Source organism: Zeus faber, assembly GCF_960531495.2.
Source record: "Zeus faber genome assembly, chromosome: 15".
NCBI lineage: Eukaryota > Metazoa > Chordata > Actinopteri > Zeiformes > Zeidae > Zeus > Zeus faber.
Genome location: NC_137194.1, coordinates 3,899,321 through 3,924,320, shown reverse-complemented (window position 1 = coordinate 3,924,320; position 25,000 = coordinate 3,899,321). Strand labels below are relative to the sequence as shown.

Genomic DNA, 25,000 nt, shown 5'->3' with positions numbered 1-25,000 from the left:
GTGAGCAGTACAGTTCCCAAACCAGGCAGTGATGGCAGTGCCTGTCAGGATGCTCTTCACTGCTCCAGAGTAGAAGGGCTTGAGTCTCCTCACTGAGATTCTGAATTTCTTCAGCTGCCTGAGGTGGTAAAGAGGCTGCCTCGCCTTTCTCACCTAAGTGTCTGTGTGTGTAGTCCACGTTAAATCACGTGACCACGTGATGTGGACTCCCAGGTACTTAAAGCTGCTCACCCTGTTGACAGAAGTCCCATTAATCACCAACTGCACGTGTCCACAATTAGCTCCCTAGTTTTGCTGACGTTCAGGATGAGGCTGTTGTCCTGACACCAGAGTGACCGGTCAGCCACCTCCTCATGGGAGGCCTTCTCATCGTCGTCGTTGATCAGGCCCACCATGACGGTGTCGTCAGCAAACTTGACAATGAAGTTGGAGCTCGACCTGGCCACACAGTCATGTGTGTACAGGGAGTACAGTAGGGGGCTGAGGACGCAGCCCTGGGGGGATCCTGTTTTCAGGGTGAGGGAGCTGGACATGTGCCTCCCCACCCTAACCAGCTGGGGGCAGGGTGAGAGAAAGTCCAGTATCCAGGCATATAGCTGAGAACTCAGTCCTAGCTCCTGCAGCTTGACAGCCAGTCTGGTGGGGACTATGGTATTGAAAGCTGAACTATAGTCGATGAACAGCAATCTCACATAGGCTCCCTTCTGACAATCCAGGTGCGTGAGCGTGGAGTGCAGTACCTGGCAGACCGTGTCGTGCATGGATCTGTTCTGGGAGGGAGGGAGGCGCAGATGGAATCTTTAATCAGCCTCTCGAAGCACTTCATGACCACGAGGCGAGGGCCACCGGACAGTAGTCATTCAGGCAGGCTGGAGAGGCGATCTTCGGGGCAGGAATGATGGTGGACCTCTTGAAGTAGGACGGGGCCACTGATTCGGCCAGGGGGGCGTTGAATATCCTAGTGAATAGTGGGCCTAGCTGGTTAGCACAGGTCTGCAGTACTCGCCAAGATATGCCATCTGGGCCCGCAGCTTTCCTGGTGTTCACCAGACTCAAACCGCGCAAAAAAGGAATTCAGTTCGTTGGCTAGGGAGCCGCCTATAGTCGTGGCTGGGGAGGAGCTGCTGTTGTAGTTTGTAATAGTCCACAGCCCGTGCCACAAGCATCTGGTGTCCCGTTGCTTCATCTGTCGCTCCACTCTGTCCCTATACATCCGTTTAGCCCTCCGCAGATTGTACGACGCCACTTTGTAACTGTCCATATTTCCAGATACAAGACCGTTGTTGTATGCGGCCCTGCGAGCATTGAGAGCGCAGCGGATGGATTAATCAACCCATGGTTTCTTGTTCGGAGATATCCAAACTTTCACCGTGAGAACAATGCTGTCAGCTAACATGGCTACAAAGCAAACTTGCTGACATCACTGGAACTTTATTGAAACATGTCCCTGTCTACGTCAATAAAAGCGTCATCTCAGTCGACCTCTCAGGCTCTGATTGGTCTGAGCACCGCTTTACGTCCCTTGCCACTACTGTTCCACGCGCGATGCATGGCTTGTAAACAGGGATCAGAGCAATGGCTGCGTGGTCCTATTTACCGAAAGCAGGGAGCGAAAGTCTTGTATCCGTTCAAACTTTTTTAAGGTTTGCCTTAAAAAGTCCGCACAAGACATCATACAGGTCCGATAGTGCTGTGTCCGCTTGCGGTGGAATATAAACGGCTTTGATGATGACCGTGCTGAATTCCCAGGGGAGGTAGAATGGATGACATGAGATGGTCAGCTGTTCCAGGTTCGGCGAGCAGGGGCGGGAGAGAGTCTTGATGTTGTTGGAGTTACACCAGCAGCTGTTTATCATGAGGCAGACGCCTCCACCCTTGGATTTCCCAGACTCGTCTGACCTGTCGAGGTGGAACACGGAGAAGTACTTGGCTGGACAAATGGCTTCATCTGGCTCCAGTGGGTTCAGCCATGTCTCCTTCAGGCAGAGGACGCAACAGTTTCTCGTATCCTGTTGGAATGTAATCCTCGCTCGAAGGTCATCCATCCATTCAGCGATTCCGTTGTTGTTGAAAGCATTGGTGCGTGAAATCTCCAGGAGCCACACTGGATCTGCGGATAAAAAGTCCCAAAGTTGATCTTTCAGGGAAATTTTTTAATTCACGATTGCATCGTTGCCGTAGGAGATCACTGCCGATGAGTTTTTGGCGGACATAGTGATATAAAACAATAAAAATACTAAAATGTGCATAAATTCCCACAGGTATGTATACACACACCCACACACACACACACACACACACAGATATATACAGTATATACATATCCATGTAAGTATGTAGGTAGAGGGGCTGTAGGAAATAAAAGAAACATAGAGGAAATGTCATGCTCCACACGTGCTCCAACGTGCTTAAAATTGGGGTTGTAGAATCATCATTGAACTCATTTTGTGCATGCAAATGTAAAAAAGATAAGGGTCAGGGAAGGGGAATTAAAAAATGCTAAATAAAAAGTGCTATACACCATATTGGAGTATTGTCCCTCTATATATAATTACATGTCCCATCACACACACACACACACATTCTCTCTCTCTCTCTCTCTCTCTCGCGAATGACCACCCAGAGACAGAAACGGGACTTATGTAGCATTGGTTCATGATGTAGCAAGTGGAAGCTCCCAACAACATATTTCCATTAAAACGGATTCAACACTGCATGTCCCTCAGAGATTTTTTATCTACTTTTTTAACTTTTGGGACTAAAATAAAATGGACACAATTCAGACCCGTTGCTGTGGAGCTGCAAGCCAACTTCATGAGTGAGGTCACAAACACACAATATGTTTTGGACTGTTTTCCACTCCCGCAGTTTGTGTTACAACTGGATCCAATGCTGCAAACTAAGGACACAGCACCGGGTTCGATGGCACAGAATGAGTTTATATTTAATAAAAGGGAAAAATAATCAAAGGGAACACTGGGTTTTGTATCAGGTCATCTGGACTCAGTGCAGATACTGCTCCAAGCAACCACTACAGAGCGATGGAGTCTACACAACGCACCACACACAGTGTGAATGTCCCCCAGAGCCACAACCTGCACATTTATAATGAATTGGATGATGATGTCAAAAAGCGTCTTTCTCCACAAACTCACCTCACTCCACCAAATAAGCGAGATGTACGAATGCACAAACGTTCTGCTACTTCCGGTAAAATTGTATTGGTTTTTCATTAATTCCTGCTGCGAATGTGGATCGATATGGATGAAACTTGAACAACGAGATGTCTGAGACGTCCCGGTTCTCACAACACCTCAATCAGGTCCCCAGCTGCAGTGGTTGTCCTGTTCTAGACACTTTTAGCCCGAAAAGTGCCAAGGAGAATATTAATAATGATAAAAATCCCAACAATCTGTCTTTTGGTGTGTCCGGTCTGTCTTAATATACCTTCTGTTTATGTGCAATGTATTTAAGTCAATGTAGGTCTGATTTTTTTTTGTATTATGGTCTGCAGGGAATCCTCGATGAGTTTTTAGTGTAGTGTGTTGGATAACTGTCTGTTTGCTTCCAGGTATTGCTGTTTGTCTAAAATGACTATTTTGGATCCTTTATCTGCCGGTTTAATGATTATGTGTTTGTATTTACCGAAATTCATTTTTGCTTCATATACTTGTTGTAACCCAGGTTAATCTACAATCCAACCAATAATGAATGGCATTCATTCATTAACTACAAATATTTGTACAACTCATATTTTTAAATTCAATGAGATACAACCTGGTTTTAAAAGGGTTAACCATAAAGATCTATCAACCGAACAGCAATCTGGCCAATCCCGGACCGATCCCACAAAATCAATAACCGGGTTAAGTGAGGTCACTTCCTCACTCCACTCTGGCTGCTCAGCGTGGTGTTAGGAACTGACCCAGCATTCTCAACATTTTTTTTTGTAAATTCCTTCCATTCAGCGGTGAGTGGTCTGTGTATTGCTGTGTCTATAATGTATATTAGGGTTGCATCTAAACGGCTGCCGCACACCAGAACTCCCATAGGGAAACTGCCAATTTAAGGTATGTATGTAGTATTAGTATGTATTAAGCCCTGTATGTATTTTGGTTTAATCTTTTGTGTGAATAATTGATTATAATTGTTGTGTAGATTGTTTCTGCCTTGACTAAAAGGTGTCTTTCATTTGAATTATAGCTTGATATGAAATTCATATGAGGAGATTAAATGTTGTACAACAGTACTTTCAAATCATGTGGTAATTATTCCTCCTTTCACACGTCAGGTTTTTTTGTTGGACCACCTGTACACCAACAGGACTTGCTTTGATGGCGACCTACCCATGAATCCCCGAAACCTGGATTAAAACTGAACCAACCCCTCCCTTCCACAGCATGCATTAGGAATGAACTAACCCCCCTAACATTTGTATTTATGTTGTTCTTTAAAATATTAAATCCAATATCTTGTTTAAAACGTATCTGTTCCTTGTCGTAGGTGTTAAACATTGGGCTCCCATCCGAGCCTTGTATTTTCTGTGCTTCCCTTGTCTAATCTAGCAAATCCCACTTGCTAGGTGTAATGTTGGGTTCTACTGTGATGGTGAACGTGTTGTGGTGTATGGCTATGTGTTTGTTCGGTTGGATGAGTGTTGTAATAGGTGTGGAGAGGGCATCTGTAGGAGGTTCCCACATGGACGACGCCTGGAAAGGTGGGATAAGGCAGTTCTGAGAGGAAGTATTATTTCATTCTCTTCTCACAAGAAAAACAAAGGACAAAAATGCCAAAATAAACTCGAACAACGATTAAAAACTTGCACTCCCAACAAGCCCACTCACCTACTGAGCAAATCCAAAATGAGATCTGGTCAATTACATCTCATTGTCTCAATATCATCTATCAAAAGACACAATTCCTCATGCAACGAACAAGAGCAAATTATTTTTAATTCAATGACAAATCAGGTAAATTTTTTGACAATCAGTTGAAATGCGAGAGAAAAAACACTTATTACAGCCATCAAAGATTAATAGCAAGACATCAATAACATATTTAGAGACTTTTATAATAAGCTATATCACTCAGATAATGAATCAAATATATCAAACATTAACTCATTCCTCGATGATATCAACCTCCCTAAACTTTCCACAGAGCAGGCTACCACATTAGATCAACCACTTACTGTAGAAGAACTCAGGAAAGCTCTCTTCTCTATGCCAACAATAAATCACCTGGATCAGATTGCTACCCAGTGGAATTCTATAAACACTTCTGGCCACTTAAATCCCCATTATTCATCAGAATGGTTACAGAGATAAAGTCAACCTCCACCATGCCTCCGCACATGAATACTGCTCTCATTTCGGCTTTGCTCAAACCTAATAAGGAGCAACCCTCACCTCCAGTTAGAGACCCATAACCCTTATTAATTGTGATTTAAAGATTATACGGAAAACACTAACCAACAGAATTGAAAAAGTAATTCCATTCATAATTCAGCCAGACCAAACAGGCTTTGTCAAGGGCAGACACTCATCCAGCAATACGTGCCGCTTATTCAGTCTGATCAGCATATCTCAAAGGAACAACTTAAATACTGTTATTGCCTCTTTAGATGCCAAAATAGCATTTGACAGAGTTAATTGGACATATCTCTTTTCAACCCTCAACATATTTGGCTTTGGAGAGTCACTCATTCAATGGATCAGAATCCTCTACAACTCCCCATCTGCTTCTGTCATCACCAATGGTTACACTTCACAGCGTTTCACTCTAGAGCTCTCCCCTTTACTATTCGCCATCTTCATTGAACCCCCCAAAACAGTAATATCGTTGGCATACAAACAGGAAACTCTGGTCACAGAATCAGTTTGTATGTAGATTATATTTTGTTATATTTACTGAACCCAATATCAACCCTACCGGAAATGTTCAATATTATATCTAAATTCTCAGCAGTCTCAGACTATTCAATAAACTGGACTAAAACCCCAGTCTTACCACTCAGTGGGGAGGACTGGAACGCCGTAACCCAGAAACTTCCCTTAACAATCACAACGGGCAACATTAGATACCTTGGTATTGATATCGCCACCAACATGTCAGATTTGTATACCTTTAACTTCACTTCATTGAACAAATACATTGAAGAAGACCTCATTCGATGGAACAACCTATCCATCTCACTTATTGCTATAGATAGCAGCAGATAGCAGCAGTGAAAATGAATTGACTACCAAAATAAAACTATATATTTTCAATGACCCCTGTCCAACCAACAGTACATTGGTTTAATACTCTAGACTCAATAACCAATACATTATATTGGAAATACAAGAAATTGAGAATTAAACTAGCAACACTACAGAAAAACAAAGGCTGTGGAGGCGTAGCAGCCCCAAACTTCAGATACTACTATCTAGCAAACCATCTTCAATTTATAATTAAATGGTTACAACCAGAACAACAACTGGGTCATGGATGGCAAGACATTGAACAAACAGAATGTCAGGAGTTATCAATATCTGATCTTCCATTCCTTACTGACTCAATAAGGAAACATAATTGCTTTAAAAACCCATTCATCACAACGACTGTGTCAGTCTGCTGGAGATTCCTCAAACTCAGTGGTCACACTCCATCTCCAAACAAATTCACCCCAATCTGGCACAACCCAGATTTTCTGGTTAAAAACAGACCAATAATCTTCAGGTCTTGGAAAAGACAGGGAATTGCTCATCTGGAACACATTTTTGAAAACTATTTGTTTAAATCCTTCCTAACCTTAACCCAAATGTATAATATCAGAGGCCACAGCTTCCTTCAACTCCTTCAACTACAGCAGTCTCTAAAAGTTAAAATCAAATTAACGAACAACATCCTACAACCGCCTCCAATGATTGAACATCTTATTCATATAGATCATTTTAAAAATCTGTTTTCCAGAATATATAAACTTTTATTAAAAACAGATGACACTTTATCTTTAAATCAACCTGTGGAAGCTTATTTGGAACAACACCTTTTCTATGAGATGCAACTCCAAAATGCAAATCATCCAATATAAGATTCTGTACAGAGCTAATATCACGGAACACAAAATGTTCAAAATGGGTTTTGTGGATAAAGACGTTTGCTCTCACTGTTCTCTTAATACCAGAGATGACTACTTTCATGCCTTCTGGCTCCGCCCACCTACGTATCCTAGCATTCTGGGGGAAAGGGGGGGGGGCTTGCGTGTCCTTCTGTGTCCCGTGTGGGGGGGTGGTGGGTGGGTGGCGACAGGGTGGGCCCCCTGCCGGCTGGGTCGGGTCCTGACAGCTTGCGTCTAGTGCCGGGTGGTTTCTGGCGTGCTGTGACCTGGCAGGGCTGCAGAGGTGCCGCCGGGTGCCTTCATGGTCCCCCTGGAGGCTGCTTGCTGTAGTGGGTGTGGGCTGTAGGAACAAACTGGAGTGGAGCAAAACTTTATTCCAGAACTTTATTCCAACACCTGAACACTTCATGAAAAGATAAAAAGATAAAAAAAGACTTTATACAGCTTTTGGTCCAGTGAGCGGATCTTACACCTGATTGGCTGGAGCGCTGCCGGAGGTGGAGCTTAGTGAGCTCCAGGTGTCGCTCAGCAGGTGAGTTCCAGTGACAAGTAAGCATAAAATGAGCATTAAGTTAGCATTGAATTAGCATTAAGCCCTGTGACTGGCTTAAAGAGAAGTTCCACCAAGAAGCAACACAAAAGTTCATAGGATGTATGACCCAGGAGGTCTGAGCACGCTCAGTAGTTTGTTATGGATCTCAGTAGTTAAGTTCTACATCTCAGTCAAGTCGTTTAGTTCTGTAGTTGGCTCTGGATCGCAGTAGTTTGTTCTACATCGCAGTAGATTATTTCTACATCTCAGTCGTATAGTTCTACATCTCAGTCGTTTAGTTCTGTATTTTGTTCTGGATATCAGTAGTTTGTTCTACATCTCAGTAGTTTAGTTCTACATTTCAGTCATATAGTTCTAGATCTCAGTAGTTAAGTTCTGTAGTTTATTCTGGATCTCAATAGTTTGGTTCTACATCTCAATAGTTTGCGTCTATATCTCAGTAGTTTGTTCTGCATTTCAGTAGTTTAGTTTTGTAGTTTGTTCTAGATCTCAATAGTTTGTTTTTACATCTCAGTAGTTTGGTGCTATATCTCAGTAGTTTGTGCTAGATCACAGTAGTTTGGTACTACATCTCAGTAATTTGCCTCTATATCTCAATAGTTTGGTTCTACATCTCAGTAGTTTGGTTCTATATCTCAGTAGTTTGGTTCTGCATCTCAGTAGTTTGTGATAGATCGCAGTAGTTTGTTATAGATCGCAGTAGTTTGGTTTTACATTTCAGTAGTTTGGGAGTGCATCTCAACAGTATGTTTTATATCTTAGTAGTTTGGTTCTAGATCTCAGCAGTTTGGTGCCATATCTCAGTAGTTTGTGCTAGATCTCAGTAGTTTGGTTCTACATCTTGTTACTTTGCTTCTATAGTTCAGTAGTTTGTTCTAGATCTCAGTAGTTTGGTTCTGTATCTCAGTAGTTTGTTCTGTATCGCCATAGTTTGGTTCTACATCTCAGTAGTTTGGTTCTATATCTCAGTAGTTTGGTTCTACATCTCAGTAGTTTGGTTCTATATCTCAGAGGTTTGTTTTAGATCTCAGTAGTTTGGTCTACATTTCAGTAGTTTGGGAGTACATCTCAACAGTATGTTTTATATCTCAGTAGTTTGGTTCTAGATCTCAGCAGTTTGCCTCTACATCTCAGTAGTTTATTCTGGACCTCAGTAGTTTCGTTCTGTAATTTGTTATAGATCTCAATAGTTTGGTGCTATATCTCAGTAGTTTGGTGCTATATCTCAGTAGTTTGGGTCTACATCTCAGTAGTTTGTTCGAGATTTCTCAGTTGTTTGGTTCTAGATCTCAGTAGTTTGTTCTACATCTCAGTAGTTTGCTTCTAGATCTCAGTAGTTTGCTTCTACATCTGATCTATATCTGAATCTATTTCAAAGAGCACACAGTGGAACTTTCCTTTAAGACACCAGACACTAGAAACGCATAGAACACAGAAGGAACCGCTCTGGTATTTACATTTCTACACACCAAGCACTGTGTTTGTTATGTACAGTTTATACAGAGAAATACAAGATGGCTGCTCATCAATCGTTCAGTCAATCAATCGTTCAATTATTTATTCTTTAAAATTGTCATTTTGCTGCTATCGCTATCTCATGTTGTAAAGATCTGATACTAAAGCTAAGCTGCTTCTGTTGCTTCAGTGCTTGAAAGCTAACAAGCGAAAACACTGCAACACGGAGCAGAACGTCAGCAGAGCTCTGGACCGAACACAGAACAGTCTGAGCTCCGGACCAATCGGGAAAAAAGTCTGAACTCTGGACCAATCACAGAACAGTGTGAGAGCTCTGGACCAATCAGAGATCGGTCAGAGCTCTGGATCAATCAGAGAACAGCATGAGAGCTCTGGACCAATCAAAAATCAGTCTGAGCTCTGGTCCAATCAGAGAACAGTCTGGCGTCTCACACCTGAGAATCCCGTAGTCGATATTTGGCTTCATAGTTTCACCTGATCCACATACCATGGTTGCTACGGTTGCTACGGTTACTGTGCTGGTGACGATGTTTTCAAACTGATTTCCATATTTCATAGTGCAAAGATCATTAATCATCACGGTTCTGATTATCAAAGCAGTTATTAAGCAAAACGTCAACCTGATTGTCTGATCCGTAGAACCTGGGTTTGGACACTAGAGGGCGCTAGTAGGACGATACAGTGTAAAAACATCTGCTGGTATTCAGTGAAACCCTCTGATCTGATTTGCCGACTCGGAGACAGATCTCAGAAACGTAGAAGTGCCTGAAGATTGGAGCAGAAACCTGATGGAAGCTTCTAGATTTCTGATGAATAAACTAGAAAAGTTCAGAAGAAGAAGGTTCAACGTGTTCCTCCATTAAACCACAGTGGAACCTTAAAGTTTAGAGGTTAAAAGAGTAGGAGCTTCTTTAGTCCTGAGAAAAATGAAGTTTTGCTTTTATTTAATTTCCTCCTCTGGATTTCTTCTACTGTAACTTCTGCAGCTCATTGAAGAAGGTACTGCAGTGTGGTGTGACAGGGTACTGCAGTATCTTAGCGGTTTCCCACATGGTGAGACAGTGTATTGCAGTGTGGTGAGACAGGGTACGGCAGTATCTTAGAGACTCTCCAAGTGGTGAGACAGGGTACTGCAGTGTGGTGAGACAGGGCACTACAGTGTCTAGAGGGTCCACCATGAGGTGAGACAGTGTACTGCAGTGTCTTGAGACTTCACCATGAGGGGAGACAGGGTACTGCAATGTCTATAGGCTCTACCATGAGGTGAGACGGGGTACTGCAGTGTCTAGAGATTCCACCATGAGGTGAGACAATGTACTGCAGTGTCTAGAGGCTCTACCATGAGGTGAGACAGGATACTGCAGTGTCTAGAGGCTCCACCATGAAGTGAGACAGTGAAGTGCAGTGTCTAGAGGTTCCACCATGAGGTGAGACAGGGTACTGCAGTGTCTAGCGGCTCCACCATGAGGTGAGACATGGTACCACAGTGAGGTGAGACAGGGTACTGCAGTGTGGTGAGACAGGGTTCCGCACGGTGTGGTGAGACAGGGTAGGTCAGGTCAGACACATGCTGTCTACTGTCTGGTAGGGGGGGTCCTGATGGTCAGACGAGGGTTCCTGGAGATGGCTGCTCTGTGGTCAGTTCCTTTAAAGGAACTTCCTGTCTCTTGGGAAGGAAGGAGGGATCCTGGGACCTGACGGAGGAGGAGAGAAACTTAATTCACATGAAAAACACTCACTCTAGTCCATCCGTCTCTCTCTCCACCTGTCTCACCTGCCGTGCAGCGGGTGTCCATGGAAGGTGGCTGAGTGCTGCAGCTGACGATGGGTCTCGTTCTGGTTGTCCGATGGCTGCAGGACGATGTGGGTGGTCCGCCTCCGCTGCAGACCCCTTCCAGTTGCTTCCCTCGCTTCAGGACTGGCCACACCTCCCTTTACCTTGGAGTTGATGCTTGCGGGGACCGTTCCATTGGTTGATTTCTGCTGCTGGGCAGAGCCTAAGGTGTTCCGCAGGTACCAGTCCCTCAGACCTGTCAATCACACCAGTAATAACCAACACCAACATTACACCTGTTGCAGTGGCGTCACTAGAGTTGGTGTCACCCGTTGCAGTAAGTCGTAGGTGCACCCCTTATTCACTTGTTGGCAGAGGGGGGACTGAGGAACTATTCACGTTACGCAAGGTTGTGCTCTGATCGGGTTGTGGGGGGAGTGACTGAGAAGTCTCTCCGTATGCACGTTTACACTCTGATGGGTCAGAGTCGCAGCGACTTTTGATTGGATGGGCAAGATGCATGTTTCGCCGGCTGTGGTGTCAACCCCTCTGATGGAGTTACCGGGTGTGGTCTGCATCCCCCAAATGACACCACTGACCGGTTGTTCTTGCAGGCCATAGCTGCAGCGCACAACGAGACACCAGAGCAGAAACATGGAGAATAAACACTGATAATCAGTTCAGGATCATTTGTGTCTCCAAACACAGAGAAGCGAAAGAGCTCCAACTGTGAACGGCTGATTGTTTGTGTGTTGTTACTCGTAATTGTGCTGTTAGACTGAGAGGGTTGTTAGGATGTTCTTAGACATAAGGGTGTTGTTTCACGTAAGGGTGTTGTTAGGGTGTTGTTAAATATAAGGGTGTTATTCGGGTGTTGTTAGACATAAGGGTGTTGTTAGGGGGTTGTTAGACATAAGGGTGTTGTTAGGGCGTTTTTACATGAAAGGCTTTTGTTGGGGTGTTGTTTCACTTAAGGGTGTTGTTAGGGTGTTGTTACACGTAAGGGTCTTGTGAGGGTATTGTTAGACAATAGGGTGATGTTACACATAAGTAAAGGTGTTGTTAGGGTGTTGTTAGACGTCAGGGTGTTGTTAGGGTATCGTTACATATAAGGGCATTGTTAGGGTGTTAGTCTTAAGGGTGTTGTTAGGATGTTAGACATAAGGGTGTTGTTAGGGATTACATGTACTGTAAGGGTATTGCTGGGGATGTTTTTATGTTGATGCAACAATCTTTTTGGGTGTTTTTTGGGTGTGGTGGGTCGGTATTTACCTTCCAGGGCCAGGGCTTTATGGAGGCTCCTGGTTGCTTCTTCCAGATGAGTCTCCTGCACCGTGGGGGGCAGTTGTGGTCGAGGGGGCTGGAGGTGAGGGTGGGGGTCCGGTTGGATGGCGCGCAGAGGGGCTGTGTTGGGTTGGTCCATCTGGCTGTGCTGCGGGAGTAGGAAGGGGCCACAGGACTTGGTCCGGCTCACCTTGGCTCTGCCGGGTTCCCCGGGCTGGCCCTGCAGGGCTGGCTGAGGAGGCGGGTGGACGGGGTAGCTGTAGGCCGCAGTGTGATGCGACGAGATTGGCTGCCTCGGGTTCCCATGTGACTGCGACTTGTGCTGTTTCCCCCAAACATACTCCAGCAGGAGGTCGTTGTAAGCTCCGCCTCTGCGCCCGGACGCTTCCCCGTCCACCGGGCCACGCCCCCTGCCTGGCCTCCCCAATCCCCCTGCCGGTTCATCAACACTGCCCACCTCAGGTGCTTTGGTATGGTCTCCCCACTCCCCTCTGCTGGGGGGGGAGGGGGAGTAGCTGATGCTGCCGGGAGGAAGAGGAGGGGATGAGGAAGAGTTCTGGCTCCTGAAGAGAAAGAAAAGGAAGTGCTTTTTATTGCAGTGCCTTGGACCTTCATCATGTTCCATAATTTTAAGATCCGTAATAAATCACCTACAGCCAATGTTACTTTGGTCTTATTAGTTAAAACCTCACCTGATATGTGCAGTGATTGGTCCACTACGAGGGTGTAGGGGCGTGGTTGGCAGTAGGGGCGTGGTCACCGATGTGGGAGTGGTTGGCGATAGGGGTGCGGTCAGAGATAAGGGAGTGCCTTCCACATTGGAGAGACTTCTAGGAAGTGATGTTCTGGGACTGGAAGACAAGGAGGAGTTTAGTGGAGAACATTTGAAGAAGAGCAGTGAATCTAACTGTGGTTACCTGTTGGAGGAGGAGGACTGAGAACTTCTTCTGGGATTTTGGTAGAAAACCTCCATGGGCGACAATTTCCTGCCAGCTAGAGTACATACAGAAGGAAAGACAGTCAGACAGATAGATGACTGAATCAAATACACTGAGACGCTAAACGTTTGATGTGACACTCTGTGTCTCCTACTTCCCAAGCTAGGGGCAGGGCCTTAGAAATCCACTCCTGAAATCAGAACTGGTGGACAGTTGGGCAATGGTCCCAAGAGAAAACCCAGCCAATTAACAGGCATCATGATGGTTCCAGATGAAAGACCTTCACGGGAAACCAGGAGCTCCACGAGGAGTTTTCTAGGACACAAGACCACAGTCCATTTGGAGCATGGAGATTCCACCATGTTTGAAACGCCAAAGATCACCTCAGTCACCAGAGCAATAGACGGTACAACGCTGACGTGGACTGACTCAGGGCACATGGAAACAAGCGATGGCTCAACAACTCTTTGTTCAGGAAAGGATGATGCCATGATGTGATATGTGCTGCGAAGGTGCCGAAGGAAGGAAACCTCAGTGAGGTAGAAGACTTCTTTGCAGTATTCTCCGTAGGAGGATGGTCTCTGCTCTCAGGTTCCTTAGCAGAAGATGAAGTTTAGATCGAGTCTTGTCTCTGAGAAACGTAATCAAGCAAGATAAGATAAGGTATGATAAGACATTGATCCCTGGAGGGAAATTCTGGAGTTAAAGGAGCAAAAGCAATACAGTCAAGAAAGATACAAATGAAAAAGAGATAAGAGATAACAACATATCCACAAAGTTGTGTGGTGTCTGGAGTGGAATGTTCTCCGTGCATCAACCTTATTGAGTTCAGGAAATCATTCAACAGTATTCACCTCCCAAAGTGATCCACCTTGAGGGACATTCTATGAACCCTGGGTGAAGCTCTGGCAGGGCAGCACCTTCTTCCCAATCCTCTTTGTTGTCTCCATCAACTGGGTGATGGATCAAGCAATGTCTGGCCCTGCCCAAGGAAACCAGTGGAACCTCTTCTACCCCTAGGAAGGAAGATCCAGAACACCTTCAACCAACATCGATGGTGTGACCTTGGAGCATGTTGACAACGCTGCCCATCAAGTCAAAGGTCTAACAGCCTCAAGACTAAGATCTGGATCTACCATAGCAACATTCAGCCGCTGCTTCTCCACGGCCCAGAGTGCTGAGGTTCCTCAAGAGCCATATGAATAAGGTTGATACCTTCCCCAAGTCCTGCCTCTGCAAGATCTGCAACAATAATCTGTACTAGATCACAAGCAGTTAGAATGTTGACAGAACATGGACACGCAGGGTCTGTTGGCTTGGACACAAGTTTTCCTCTGATGGACACCGACTGGGAAGTGAAGCAGAAGAGGGACAGTGGATTCTGAGCTGACAGAGATGGTCCCTCATGGAACCAAGCTGTGGACAACTACTGTAATGGCAGAAGATTGTTGCCTCACACCCGGGACCAAGAGGACCAGGAGGACCAAGAGGACAAGCAGGACCGAGACTGTTGTTTGTAGACTTCAGCTCAGCCTTTAATAGCCCGCAGCCTCATGTTCTCCAGAAAACACTACAGCAGAGGAACATCAACACCTTCACTATTAAGTGGTACAACTAATTTCTGACAAACCGTACCCAGTAGTTCAGGGTGAACAGGACCCTGTCAGAACCCTGACCATCAGCAGTGGCACCCCCCAGGGGTGCGTTAATTCTATCCTGGGTCTCATGCCTGACACATCAGATACATTTGTATACAAATGTGAGATTCAGAACTTTATCCAGTGATGCGACAAACACTTCCTCACCATCAACATTAAGAAAATAGAGTAGATGGTGTTCGATCCCAAATCCACTGGAGACCACTTACCAGTGGTTATCCATGACAAGAATATAGACGGGCTTGACTCTTACAGATACCTGGGCATACACATGGCTAATCAAACGACAAAGTGTTGCTTCTCTTCTCTCGTGCCATAGGTGAGAGCATCCTGTGGTATGGCATACCAGCCTGGTTTGGCAACCTCAGTGTACAGCTGAGAGCCCAGTTTACCAGGCTAACATAGAGAGCCTTAATAATCATGGGAGTCAGACAGCATTGCACACTCCAGTACCACTACAGGACCGACAAATAACCACAGACCCCACCGAGATCCTCCACCCAGAATACCAGATTCTTCCCACAGCGAGATGCTTGAGTCCCACAACTCAGGCTCAACCACTTTAAAAACGACTTTGTCCCCCGGTCCATCAAATCCTGAAATGGCAAGATAGCCAGAGGCCAGCCCCTGTAACCCCGCTTTTCATTTGAACTGTACACATGTACATTATGATGACACTATGGTGATGATGCTGCTTCACTCTCACTGCACATGTTGTCACCACTATGCTGTCAAAAAGGGCTGGGTATTGGTAATCAATACCTTGAAGGTATCAACTGAAATAACCCAATACCAAGTTGTATGGGAACTTCTCCAGTCAGACAATACCTGCATTCCATCATGTTTGTGCCACCTCTCGTCAGATCAGGTCTTGCTCGCAGCCAATCACGTGTGATTGGCTCACTGTGTTAATGTGTTTGTGTTTGTGTGTCAATGTGTGTGTGTGTGTGTGTGTGTGTGTGTGTGTGTGTGTGTGTGTGTGTGTGTGTGTGTGTGTGTATATTACCTCCATTGTGTCTTCTTGAGTCGGATGTTAAAATGTTCTCAGATCCTGTAGCATCTGGAAACACATGAACACACATAAACAAACAACCACATACACAAACACACACACACTCTCATACACACATAAACAAACAAACACATACACAAACACACACACACTCTCATACACACATAAACAAACAACCACATACACAAACACACACACACTCTCATACACACATAAACAAACAAACACATACACAAACACACACACTCTCATACACACATAAACAAACAAACACATACACAAACACACACACTCTCATACACACATAAACAAACAAACACATACACAAACAATTACACACACACACACAAACACACAATTACACACAGACACACACACATGCAGACGCGGATCTCGGATTGTCTCGCTGACATATCCACATGGATGAAGGATTATCATCTTCAACTAAATCTGGCGAAAACGGAACTGCTGGTCTTCCCGGCCAAACAAGGTATTTATCACAACATTGATATTAAAATCGACTCTCTATCTCTTGTTCCTACCAAGGCTGCAAGGGATCTAGGTGTCATTATTGATGACCAACTGACATTCTCGGACCATGTTGCCGCCGTCTCCCGGTCCTGCCGCTTCGCACTATTCAACATCCGAAAAGTCAGGCCGTACCTGACCCAATATGCCACTTAACTGCTGCTACAAACCTTGGTGATGTCCCGTCTCGACTACTGCAACGCCCTCTTAACAGGCTTGCCGGCCTGTGCGGTGAAGCCACTACAGATGATACAGAATGCGGCGGCGCGACTGGTGTTCAACCAGCCAAAGAGGGCACATGTCACTCCGCTGCTCATCGAGCTCCACTGGTTACCTGTAGCCGCTCGCATCAAGTTCAAGTCTCTGATGCTGGCCTACAGAGTGATTGCTGGGAACGCTCCCACCTTCTTAAATGCTCTTGTAAGAGCACATGTTGCCCCCCGGATGCTGCGCTCGTCAAATGAGCGTCGCCTGGCTCTGCCGGCCATACAGCCACGGCAATCCAGGCTATTCTCATTTGTAGTTCCACGTTGGTGGAACGAGCTGCCAAAAATGACCAGAGCGGGGACCTCCCTCTCTGTCTTTAAGAAGCACCTGAAGACCCAGCTCTTCAGTGAGTACCTCCTGTCCTAACCTACAATAGCACCACCTTGCAGTATTTATTGTTACACGAATGTTGTTGTTACACTAATCTCTGTCGCTATGTAGCTTGAATGTTATTCTCCCTTGTAAGTCGCTTTGGATAAAAGCGTCTGCTAAATGACTAAATGTAAATGTAATGTAAATGTAAATGTAAATGTAAATACACACACTCACACACACACTCTCATACACACACACAGATGAAAACCCATTGTTGGAAGAGGAAATGAGGCTCTTCCTTTTATTGTCTGTGTGTGTGTGTGTGTGTGTAGTTGTGTGTGTCTGTGTGTATGTGTGTATATATGTGTGTGTATACAAATATGTATGTGTATATATGTTTGTCTGTGTGTGTGTGTGTGTGTAGTTGTGTGTGTCTGTGTGTATGTGTGTATATATGTGTGTGTATACAAATATGTATGTGTATATATGTTTGTCTGTGTGTGTGTGTGTGTGTGTCTGTGTGTGTGTGTATTCGTGACCCACCGCAGAAAAACCCGTATTGTTGTGCATTTCTAAAATGGCCAGGAGCTGCCAAATAAGTTGAAAAAAGATTTTTCCAGATTCGTGTTCCTTTGTGGATTTTTTTTAATCTCAAAATATTTTTAAAACCCGAGTTTGATTTATAAATAGTAGAAAAATGTTAGACCGTGTTAAATATTCCCGTTAGATGACATGGGGTGAACAGCGCCAATTGATGGTTTCCCTTAAAGCGAGCGTCCAGGTGAAGATTGTTCCTCCATATTCCGTGTGATGTGAAGTCACAATGTGAAACCGTTTTGGTAGAGTTCAACCTTTAAATCCTGATACTTTTACACACACCTGGAGTCATCGTTGTGCAGGGGGCGTATACCAACGAAGAAGAAAAGCTGACGTCACTTCCGTAAACAAGACGAGGATCCTTCGGTTTCAATTGTCTGTGAAAACCTTAATCTCCGTGTTGTTATGGATGAGGAGAAGGAGGAAGATCTAAGTCATATCAGACTTTAATGTGACCAGTGCGATAGATCCAAGTCAGTGTGAGCAACGCGTCTTCATTTTCCACGATGATAGTCAGTTCTCCGACAGCGATGCTGAATCTGATACAGGCGTAACCCCTGACTTGGAGAACATTTCAAACAGCGGATTTCAACCTGAATGTGAAGATGAAACTGAATATTTTAAATAACCACGGACCACCACAGACCGACGATACGCCCGTTGTTGTTACAACGGAAGAAGTTTCTACAGGAAGCAATTTCTACAGCACGGGGAATTACGCTCGGAGAGGGAGGTTCTGCGACTCAAGAACACCTGTGAGCGCCTCAGCCTCTCCTCGGGTGGTGTTCCACCTGCGAGCAGCCACATCAAGATGCATTACAGTTTTCACTTCGCTCAACAGGTCAGTACGCGGTCATTTGCATTCTGGGAGCTGGCTGGGTGAAGCCAAGTGTTGAGAAAACTTTGAGGGTGATTATCTCAGAATCACAGTTTGCAGCACCCTTGTCATCAACAAGTCATAGCTTTTAAAAGATTTTCTTGAGTTGCCTAAGTGACACCTTGTTTTGAAGCTCTGATTTCTCACTTTCCAACGCTGCAAAAGAGTCAAAAGGTACCAAATGTACCTGAAGTCTGCGGTGGGTCACATATGTGTGTGTATATATGTTTGTGTGTGTGTGTGTGTGTATATATGTGTGTTTGTATCTACTGTATGTTTGTGTGTGTGTGTGTGTGTATACCAGTGTGGCAGCCTCTGTGAACCTTCCTTTTCTGGTTCTTCTTCTTCACTTTACACCGTCCTTCCTCCTGAAACACAACATGGTGTCACTTCCTGTTGGACATGCTGCACCCCCCCCCCCCACAACGTGATGTCACTTCCTGTTGTACATGCCCCCCCCACAACGTGAAACACAACGTGATGTCACTTCCTGTTGCACATGGGACACAGGGTGAGAGACAGAGAGACAGACATGGATGAACTGAAAGATGGAGCGCTCCAAACTGACCTCTGGTCTGAGGGACTGGACCGTACCAACTCTCCTTCTGACCTGGGGGGGGCGCTCTCCTGCCTCCAGGGGGAAGTCGCTTGGCACTGCCCCCGTCAACTCCTAACCAATGGCAGAACAGCAGCATTTAAATGGGGATGAATACTTTAACCTGGGATAAGGAGTTTAATCCAGAATAAGGTGATGACATCACTCACTGCTTCCTGCAGACAGACCCGGCGTAGCTCGGCCAATCGGACGCTCAGCAGCGCCTGTAAGCTCCGCCTCCTTTCCTGCAGCTCCATTAGACGCCCCGCCCTCTGCTTGCGGTCCTGACGGAGTGGCTCTGGGCACACACACACACACACCCACGTACACACACCCACATTGACACAAATACAAACACCCACACACACACACCCACATAGACACACACCCACATTGACACAAATACACACACCCACCCACACACACACACACACACACACACACACACACACACACACACACAAATACACACACCCACAGACACACACACACACACACACACACACACACACACAGAACAAAACACAACAATAACTTTATTAAAATATTTATAACTATGATTTATTCTAGTAATTATTCATATCATTACTAATAATATTAATTATTTTTACTATTATCATTATAATAATAAATATAGCTGCAGGCAACAATACACAGGTTCCAGTTTATTGCTTTTAGGTACGTATTACAGTTTTCCGGGGTTTGTAAAACGCAGCACGAGTTACATTTTTCAGAGTTTCCTTTAAACACAGCATTGGCTCAATCTGTCTATTTAGAGCTGCTTTTACACATGAATTAAGGACAATGTCACGATTATCAGGTCTGGACATTGTCCGGAGTTGCCCTTTCACTACAGCACCTGGAAATGCGAGGGGCGGAGCCTGGGCGCTGCAGAGTTTTACAGCACAGCCACGATGGCAGACGAGGCTACCTACTTTTTTGGCGTTGATACACCATGTTTTTGGACATAATATTGAGGAAAGCGTGAAAAGGAGTATAAAGGAAAGGAGTATGAAGCAGCTATGGTTCTAACGACACCTCAACATGTCTGTGTGTTCTGCTGTTGTCGTGTTCCACATACTTTTAGCCCGAAAAACGCAGAGAAGACTAAGAATAAAAAAACACAGAGCAATAGCGATAGGGAGTCAAAACCTATTGTTATAATAATAATAATAATAATAATAATAATAATAAGAAGAAGAAGAAGAAGAAGAAGAAGAAGAAGATTTTCCTGTAGAAACGCACCAGGCACTGAGATGACTTGACCTTTGACCTCCATGGCGACTTGTTCCCATGTGACCTCACTTCCTGTCTCCAGCCACCCGACCCCTCCCCCTGGAGAAATAGCGACCAATCAATCAGCTATTGAGAAGACAAAATCATATACTTGTTTATCAATTAATCAATCAATAAATCACTAATATTTGAATAATAGTATATACAGTATATTACTGTATATGAATAATACTCTATATGAATAATACATTATATTAATACATTTGTGTGAATAATACTGATGTGAATAATACTGTATATAAGCAATGTTGTTTGGCTAATACTGTATATGACTAATACTGTATATGAATAATAGTGTGTGACTAATACTGTATATGAATAATACTGTACATAAATAACATATGGTACAATATATAAGTGTAAGGTTGTGAATTGAACCAACTCAAGGTTCTGGGACGTGTTGTTGTCGTCTGAAAATAAGCATGCACACAAATACACACACACACAGAAACCCAAACCCTCTGGACAGGAAGTGGAGTGGCAGAGCAGGAAGCAGGAAGTGGAGAATGAAAAGGAATTGTGGGAGAGGCACCGACAGAAAGATAGAGCAACAGCCAGAGACATAGCAACAGACAGAGACAGAGCAACAGACAGAGTTTTTATGGAGATCTGGTAAGTTGTAATCCAACAGCGGGATCCATGCTATAAAGATCAGTACAGGAAGTACAGTCGTAGAACAGGAAGTGCAGTCTTCCTGTTCTTCCCGATCAACATATCAACATAGAGATATAGTATATGTAAGTCGGGGTTCTGGTCTCAAAACCAGAGCAACACCTTAAACAGAGGAACACCTCAACCACAACACCAACTCAACTACAGCAACCCCTCAACTATAGAAACTTCTCAACTAGTGAAACTCAACATGAAAAAATAGAGCAACGCAACACTGTCCCAAGAACAGCACAACACCTCATCTAGAGCAGCACATCTCAACAAGAGCAGCACATCTCAACTACTGCAGCACAACATCTCAACTAGAGCAGCACAACATCTCAACTTAACAACACCTCAACTGGAGCAGCACAATATCTAAACTGGAGCAACATCTCAACTAGGGCAGCATAACATCTCAACTTGACAACATCTCAACTAGAGCATCACAACATCTCAACTAAACAACACAACACCTCAACTAGAGCAGCACAACATCTCAACCAGAGCAGTACAACATCTCAACTAAACAACACAACACCTCAACTCGGGGATCACAAAACCTCAAGTAGAGCAGCAAAACTTCTCAATTTAACAACACAAAACCTCCACTAGAGCAGCACAACACCTCAACTAGAGCAGCTAAAAATTTTAACTAGAGCAGCACAACATCTCAACTAAAGACATACACCACCTAAACTAGAGCAGCACAACATCTCAACTGAACAACACCTCAATTAGAGCCACACAACATCTCAACTACAGCAGCACAACATCTCATCTGAACAACACAACACCTCAACTAGGGCATCACAAAACCTCAACTAGAGCAGCAAAAGTTCTCAAATAAACAACGCAACAGAAACCAGAAACAGACTTTATTTATCACACACCACACTACAACACACACACACACACGCACATGCTTTGATGGTGGCCGGTGAAATGGCTCCTCTGCTTTTGACCCATCCTGGCTTGTCCTTCCTCCGGGGGCACAGCCAGGAGCAGTGGGCAGCGTACGTGGACGCGCCCGGGGACCAGGTGATAAGTGTCCATCGCTGGTCAGACCATGATGGTGCATGTTTTTGGTGGGGGTCCTTACTGACGTGAGGTGGAGGAAACCCCATGTGAGCACGGGGAGAACATGCAAACTCCACACAGAAAGGCTCCTATTTGGGAGATAACCCGCCGGAGCACGGTGCCAACAGCGCCCCAGGCGGGAATCGAACCCAGGACCTTCTTGCTGTGAGGCAGCAGTGCAATGCACTGCGCCACCGTGCCACACGGTGCACCTTATCTAGAGCAGCACAACATCTCAACTAAAGACATACAACACCTAAACTAGAGCAGCACAACATCTCAACTGAACTACACCTCAATTAGAGCCGCACAACATCTCAACTACAGCAGCACAACATCTCATCTAAACAACACAACACCTCAACTAGGGCATCACAAAACCTCAACTAGAGCAACAAAACTTCTCAAATAAACAACGCAAAACCTCCACTAGAGCAGTACAACACCTCAACTAAAGCAGCTAAAAATCTCAATTAGAGCAGCACAACATCTCAACTAAAGACGTGCAACACCTCAACTAGAGCAGCACAACATCTCAACTAAACAACGCAACACCTTATCTAGAGTAGCACAACACCTCAACTGGAGCAATACAACTCCTCAATTACAGCAGCACAACATCTCAACTTAACAACACAACACCTCAACTAGTGCAGCACAACATCTCAACTACAGCAGCACAACATCTCAACTAAACAACACAACACCTCAACTAGGGAATCACAAACCTCAACTAGAGCAGCACATCTCAACTAAACCCCTCACCTAGAGTAGCACCTCAACTAGAGCAGAACCTCAACTAGAGCAGCACAACATCTCAACTAAACACCCCACCATCCATTCATCCGTCTATCATACATCCATCTATCCATTTACCTCGCAACCATCCATCAATCCATCCTTCCAGCATCCATCCATAGTCCATCCATCCATCCATCAATCATCCATCCATCCATCCATCATCTATAGCATCCATGTAACACACTGTAACACATACTGTAACATACACTATGTTACAGTAACACACAGTAACACACACGGTAACACACAACATAACACACATTGTAACCCACACTGTAACACAGTAACACACTGTAACACACACTGTAACACAATGTAACACACACCGTAACACACATCATACCACATACTGTAACACACTGTAATACACCGTAACACACACTGTAATACACCGTAACACGCACTGTAACACACTGTAACACCCACATAACACAGACCGTAAACACTGTAATACACTGTCACACACATTGTGACACACTGTAATACACACTGTAACACACACTGTGACACACTGTCACACACACTGTAACATACGCTGTAATACATACTGTAAAATGCTGTAACACACACTAACACACACTGTAACACACACTAACACACACTGTAATACACACCGTAACACACACTGTTATACGCTGTAACACACACTGTAACACACACGTAACACACACCGCAACAAAACAGTACAACACACACAGTAGTTACACTGTAACACACATCGTAACACACTGTAACACACACTGTAACACTTACACACACTGTGACACACTGTAACACACATTGTAACATACACTGTAACACACAGTAGCACACACGGTAACACACAACATAACACACATTGTAACCCACACTGTAACACACTAACACACTGTAACACACACTGTAACACAATGTAACACACACCGTAACACACATCATACCACATACTGTAACACACTGTAATACACCGTAACACACACTGTAATACACCGTAACACACACTGTAACACCCACGTAACACACACGTAACACAGACCGTAAACACTGTAACACACTGTCCCACACATTGTGACATATGTAATACACACTGTAACACACACTGTGACACACTCTCACACACACTGTAACATACGCTGTAATACATACTGTAACACACACTAACACACACTGTAATACACACCGTAACACACACTGATATACGCTGTAACACACACTGTAACACACACGTAGCACACACCGCAACAAAACAGTACAACACACACAGTAGTTACACTGTAACACACATCGTAACACACTGTAACACTGTCACACACTCTAGCTCACTGTAGCACTGTAGCACACTGTAATACACACTGTAACACACACCGTAACACATTTTGTAACACACTGTAATACACACTGTAACACGCATTGTAACACACACTGTCTCACATACTGTAGCACACTGTAACACACACTGTAACACACATTGTAACACACACTGTAACACACACTCTAACACACTGTCACACACAATGTAACACACTGTAACACACACTATAACACACACTGTCACACACTGTAGCACACTGTAACACACACTGAAACACACTGTAACACACACTGTCACACACTGTAACACACACTGTAACACACATTGTGACACACATTGTAACACACACTGTAACACACACTGTAACACACATTGTGACACACATTGTAACACACTGTAACACACACTGCAACACACTGTAACACACACTGTAACACACAATGTAACACACTGTAACACACACTGTAGCACACTGTAACACACACTGCAACACACTGTAACACACACTGTAACACACAATGTAACACACTGTAACACACACTGTAGCACACTGTAACACACACTGTAACACACAATGTAACACACTGTAACACACACTGTAGCATACTGTAACACACACTGTAACACACACTGTAACACACAATGTAACACACTGTAACACACACTGTAGCACACTGTAACACACAGTGTAACACACATTGTAACACACATTGTAACACACACTGTAACACACACTGTAACACACATTGTGACACACACTGTAACACACACTGTAACACACATTGTGAGAAACTGTAACACACTGTAACACACACTGTAACACACAATGTAACACACTGAAACACACACTGTAGCACACTGTAACACACACTGTAACACACACTGTTACACACAATGTAACACAC

At 44.4% G+C, this 25,000-nt stretch overlaps 1 protein-coding gene across 1 annotated transcript; it reads right to left on the bottom strand.

The window, feature by feature from the left end:
- Window positions 1–10,506: 10,506 nt before the first annotated feature.
- Window positions 10,507–20,307, bottom strand: LOC307240668 (uncharacterized protein). Its single transcript, XM_080014508.1, has 10 exons — window positions 20,222–20,307; window positions 19,147–19,274; window positions 18,950–19,051; window positions 18,683–18,749; window positions 15,792–15,845; window positions 13,107–13,182; window positions 12,882–13,040; window positions 12,178–12,752; window positions 10,906–11,161; window positions 10,507–10,825 (listed from the first exon to the last, which is right to left on the bottom strand). The coding sequence occupies exons 1-10, from the start codon at window positions 20,253–20,255 to the stop codon at window positions 10,735–10,737; spliced, it is 1,542 nt and encodes a 513-aa protein (XP_079870634.1). The 5' UTR covers window positions 20,256–20,307; the 3' UTR covers window positions 10,507–10,734.
- Window positions 20,308–25,000: the final 4,693 nt, after the last annotated feature.

What these genes read in the sequence shown, in the direction of transcription:
- LOC307240668 (XM_080014508.1), bottom strand. Translation starts at nt 20,255, where the DNA reads ATGGAGGTCAAAGGTCAAGTCATCTCAGTGCCTG. An exon ending in GGGTCTGTCTGCAGGAAGCA is followed by an intron (nt 19,052 to 19,146) that starts GTGAGTGATGTC and finishes GCCATTGGTTAG; the next exon opens with GAGTTGACGGGGGCAGTGCC. An exon ending in TCACAGAGGCTGCCACACTG is followed by an intron (nt 15,846 to 18,682) that starts GTATACACACAC and finishes ATGTGTTTCCAG; the next exon opens with ATGCTACAGGATCTGAGAAC.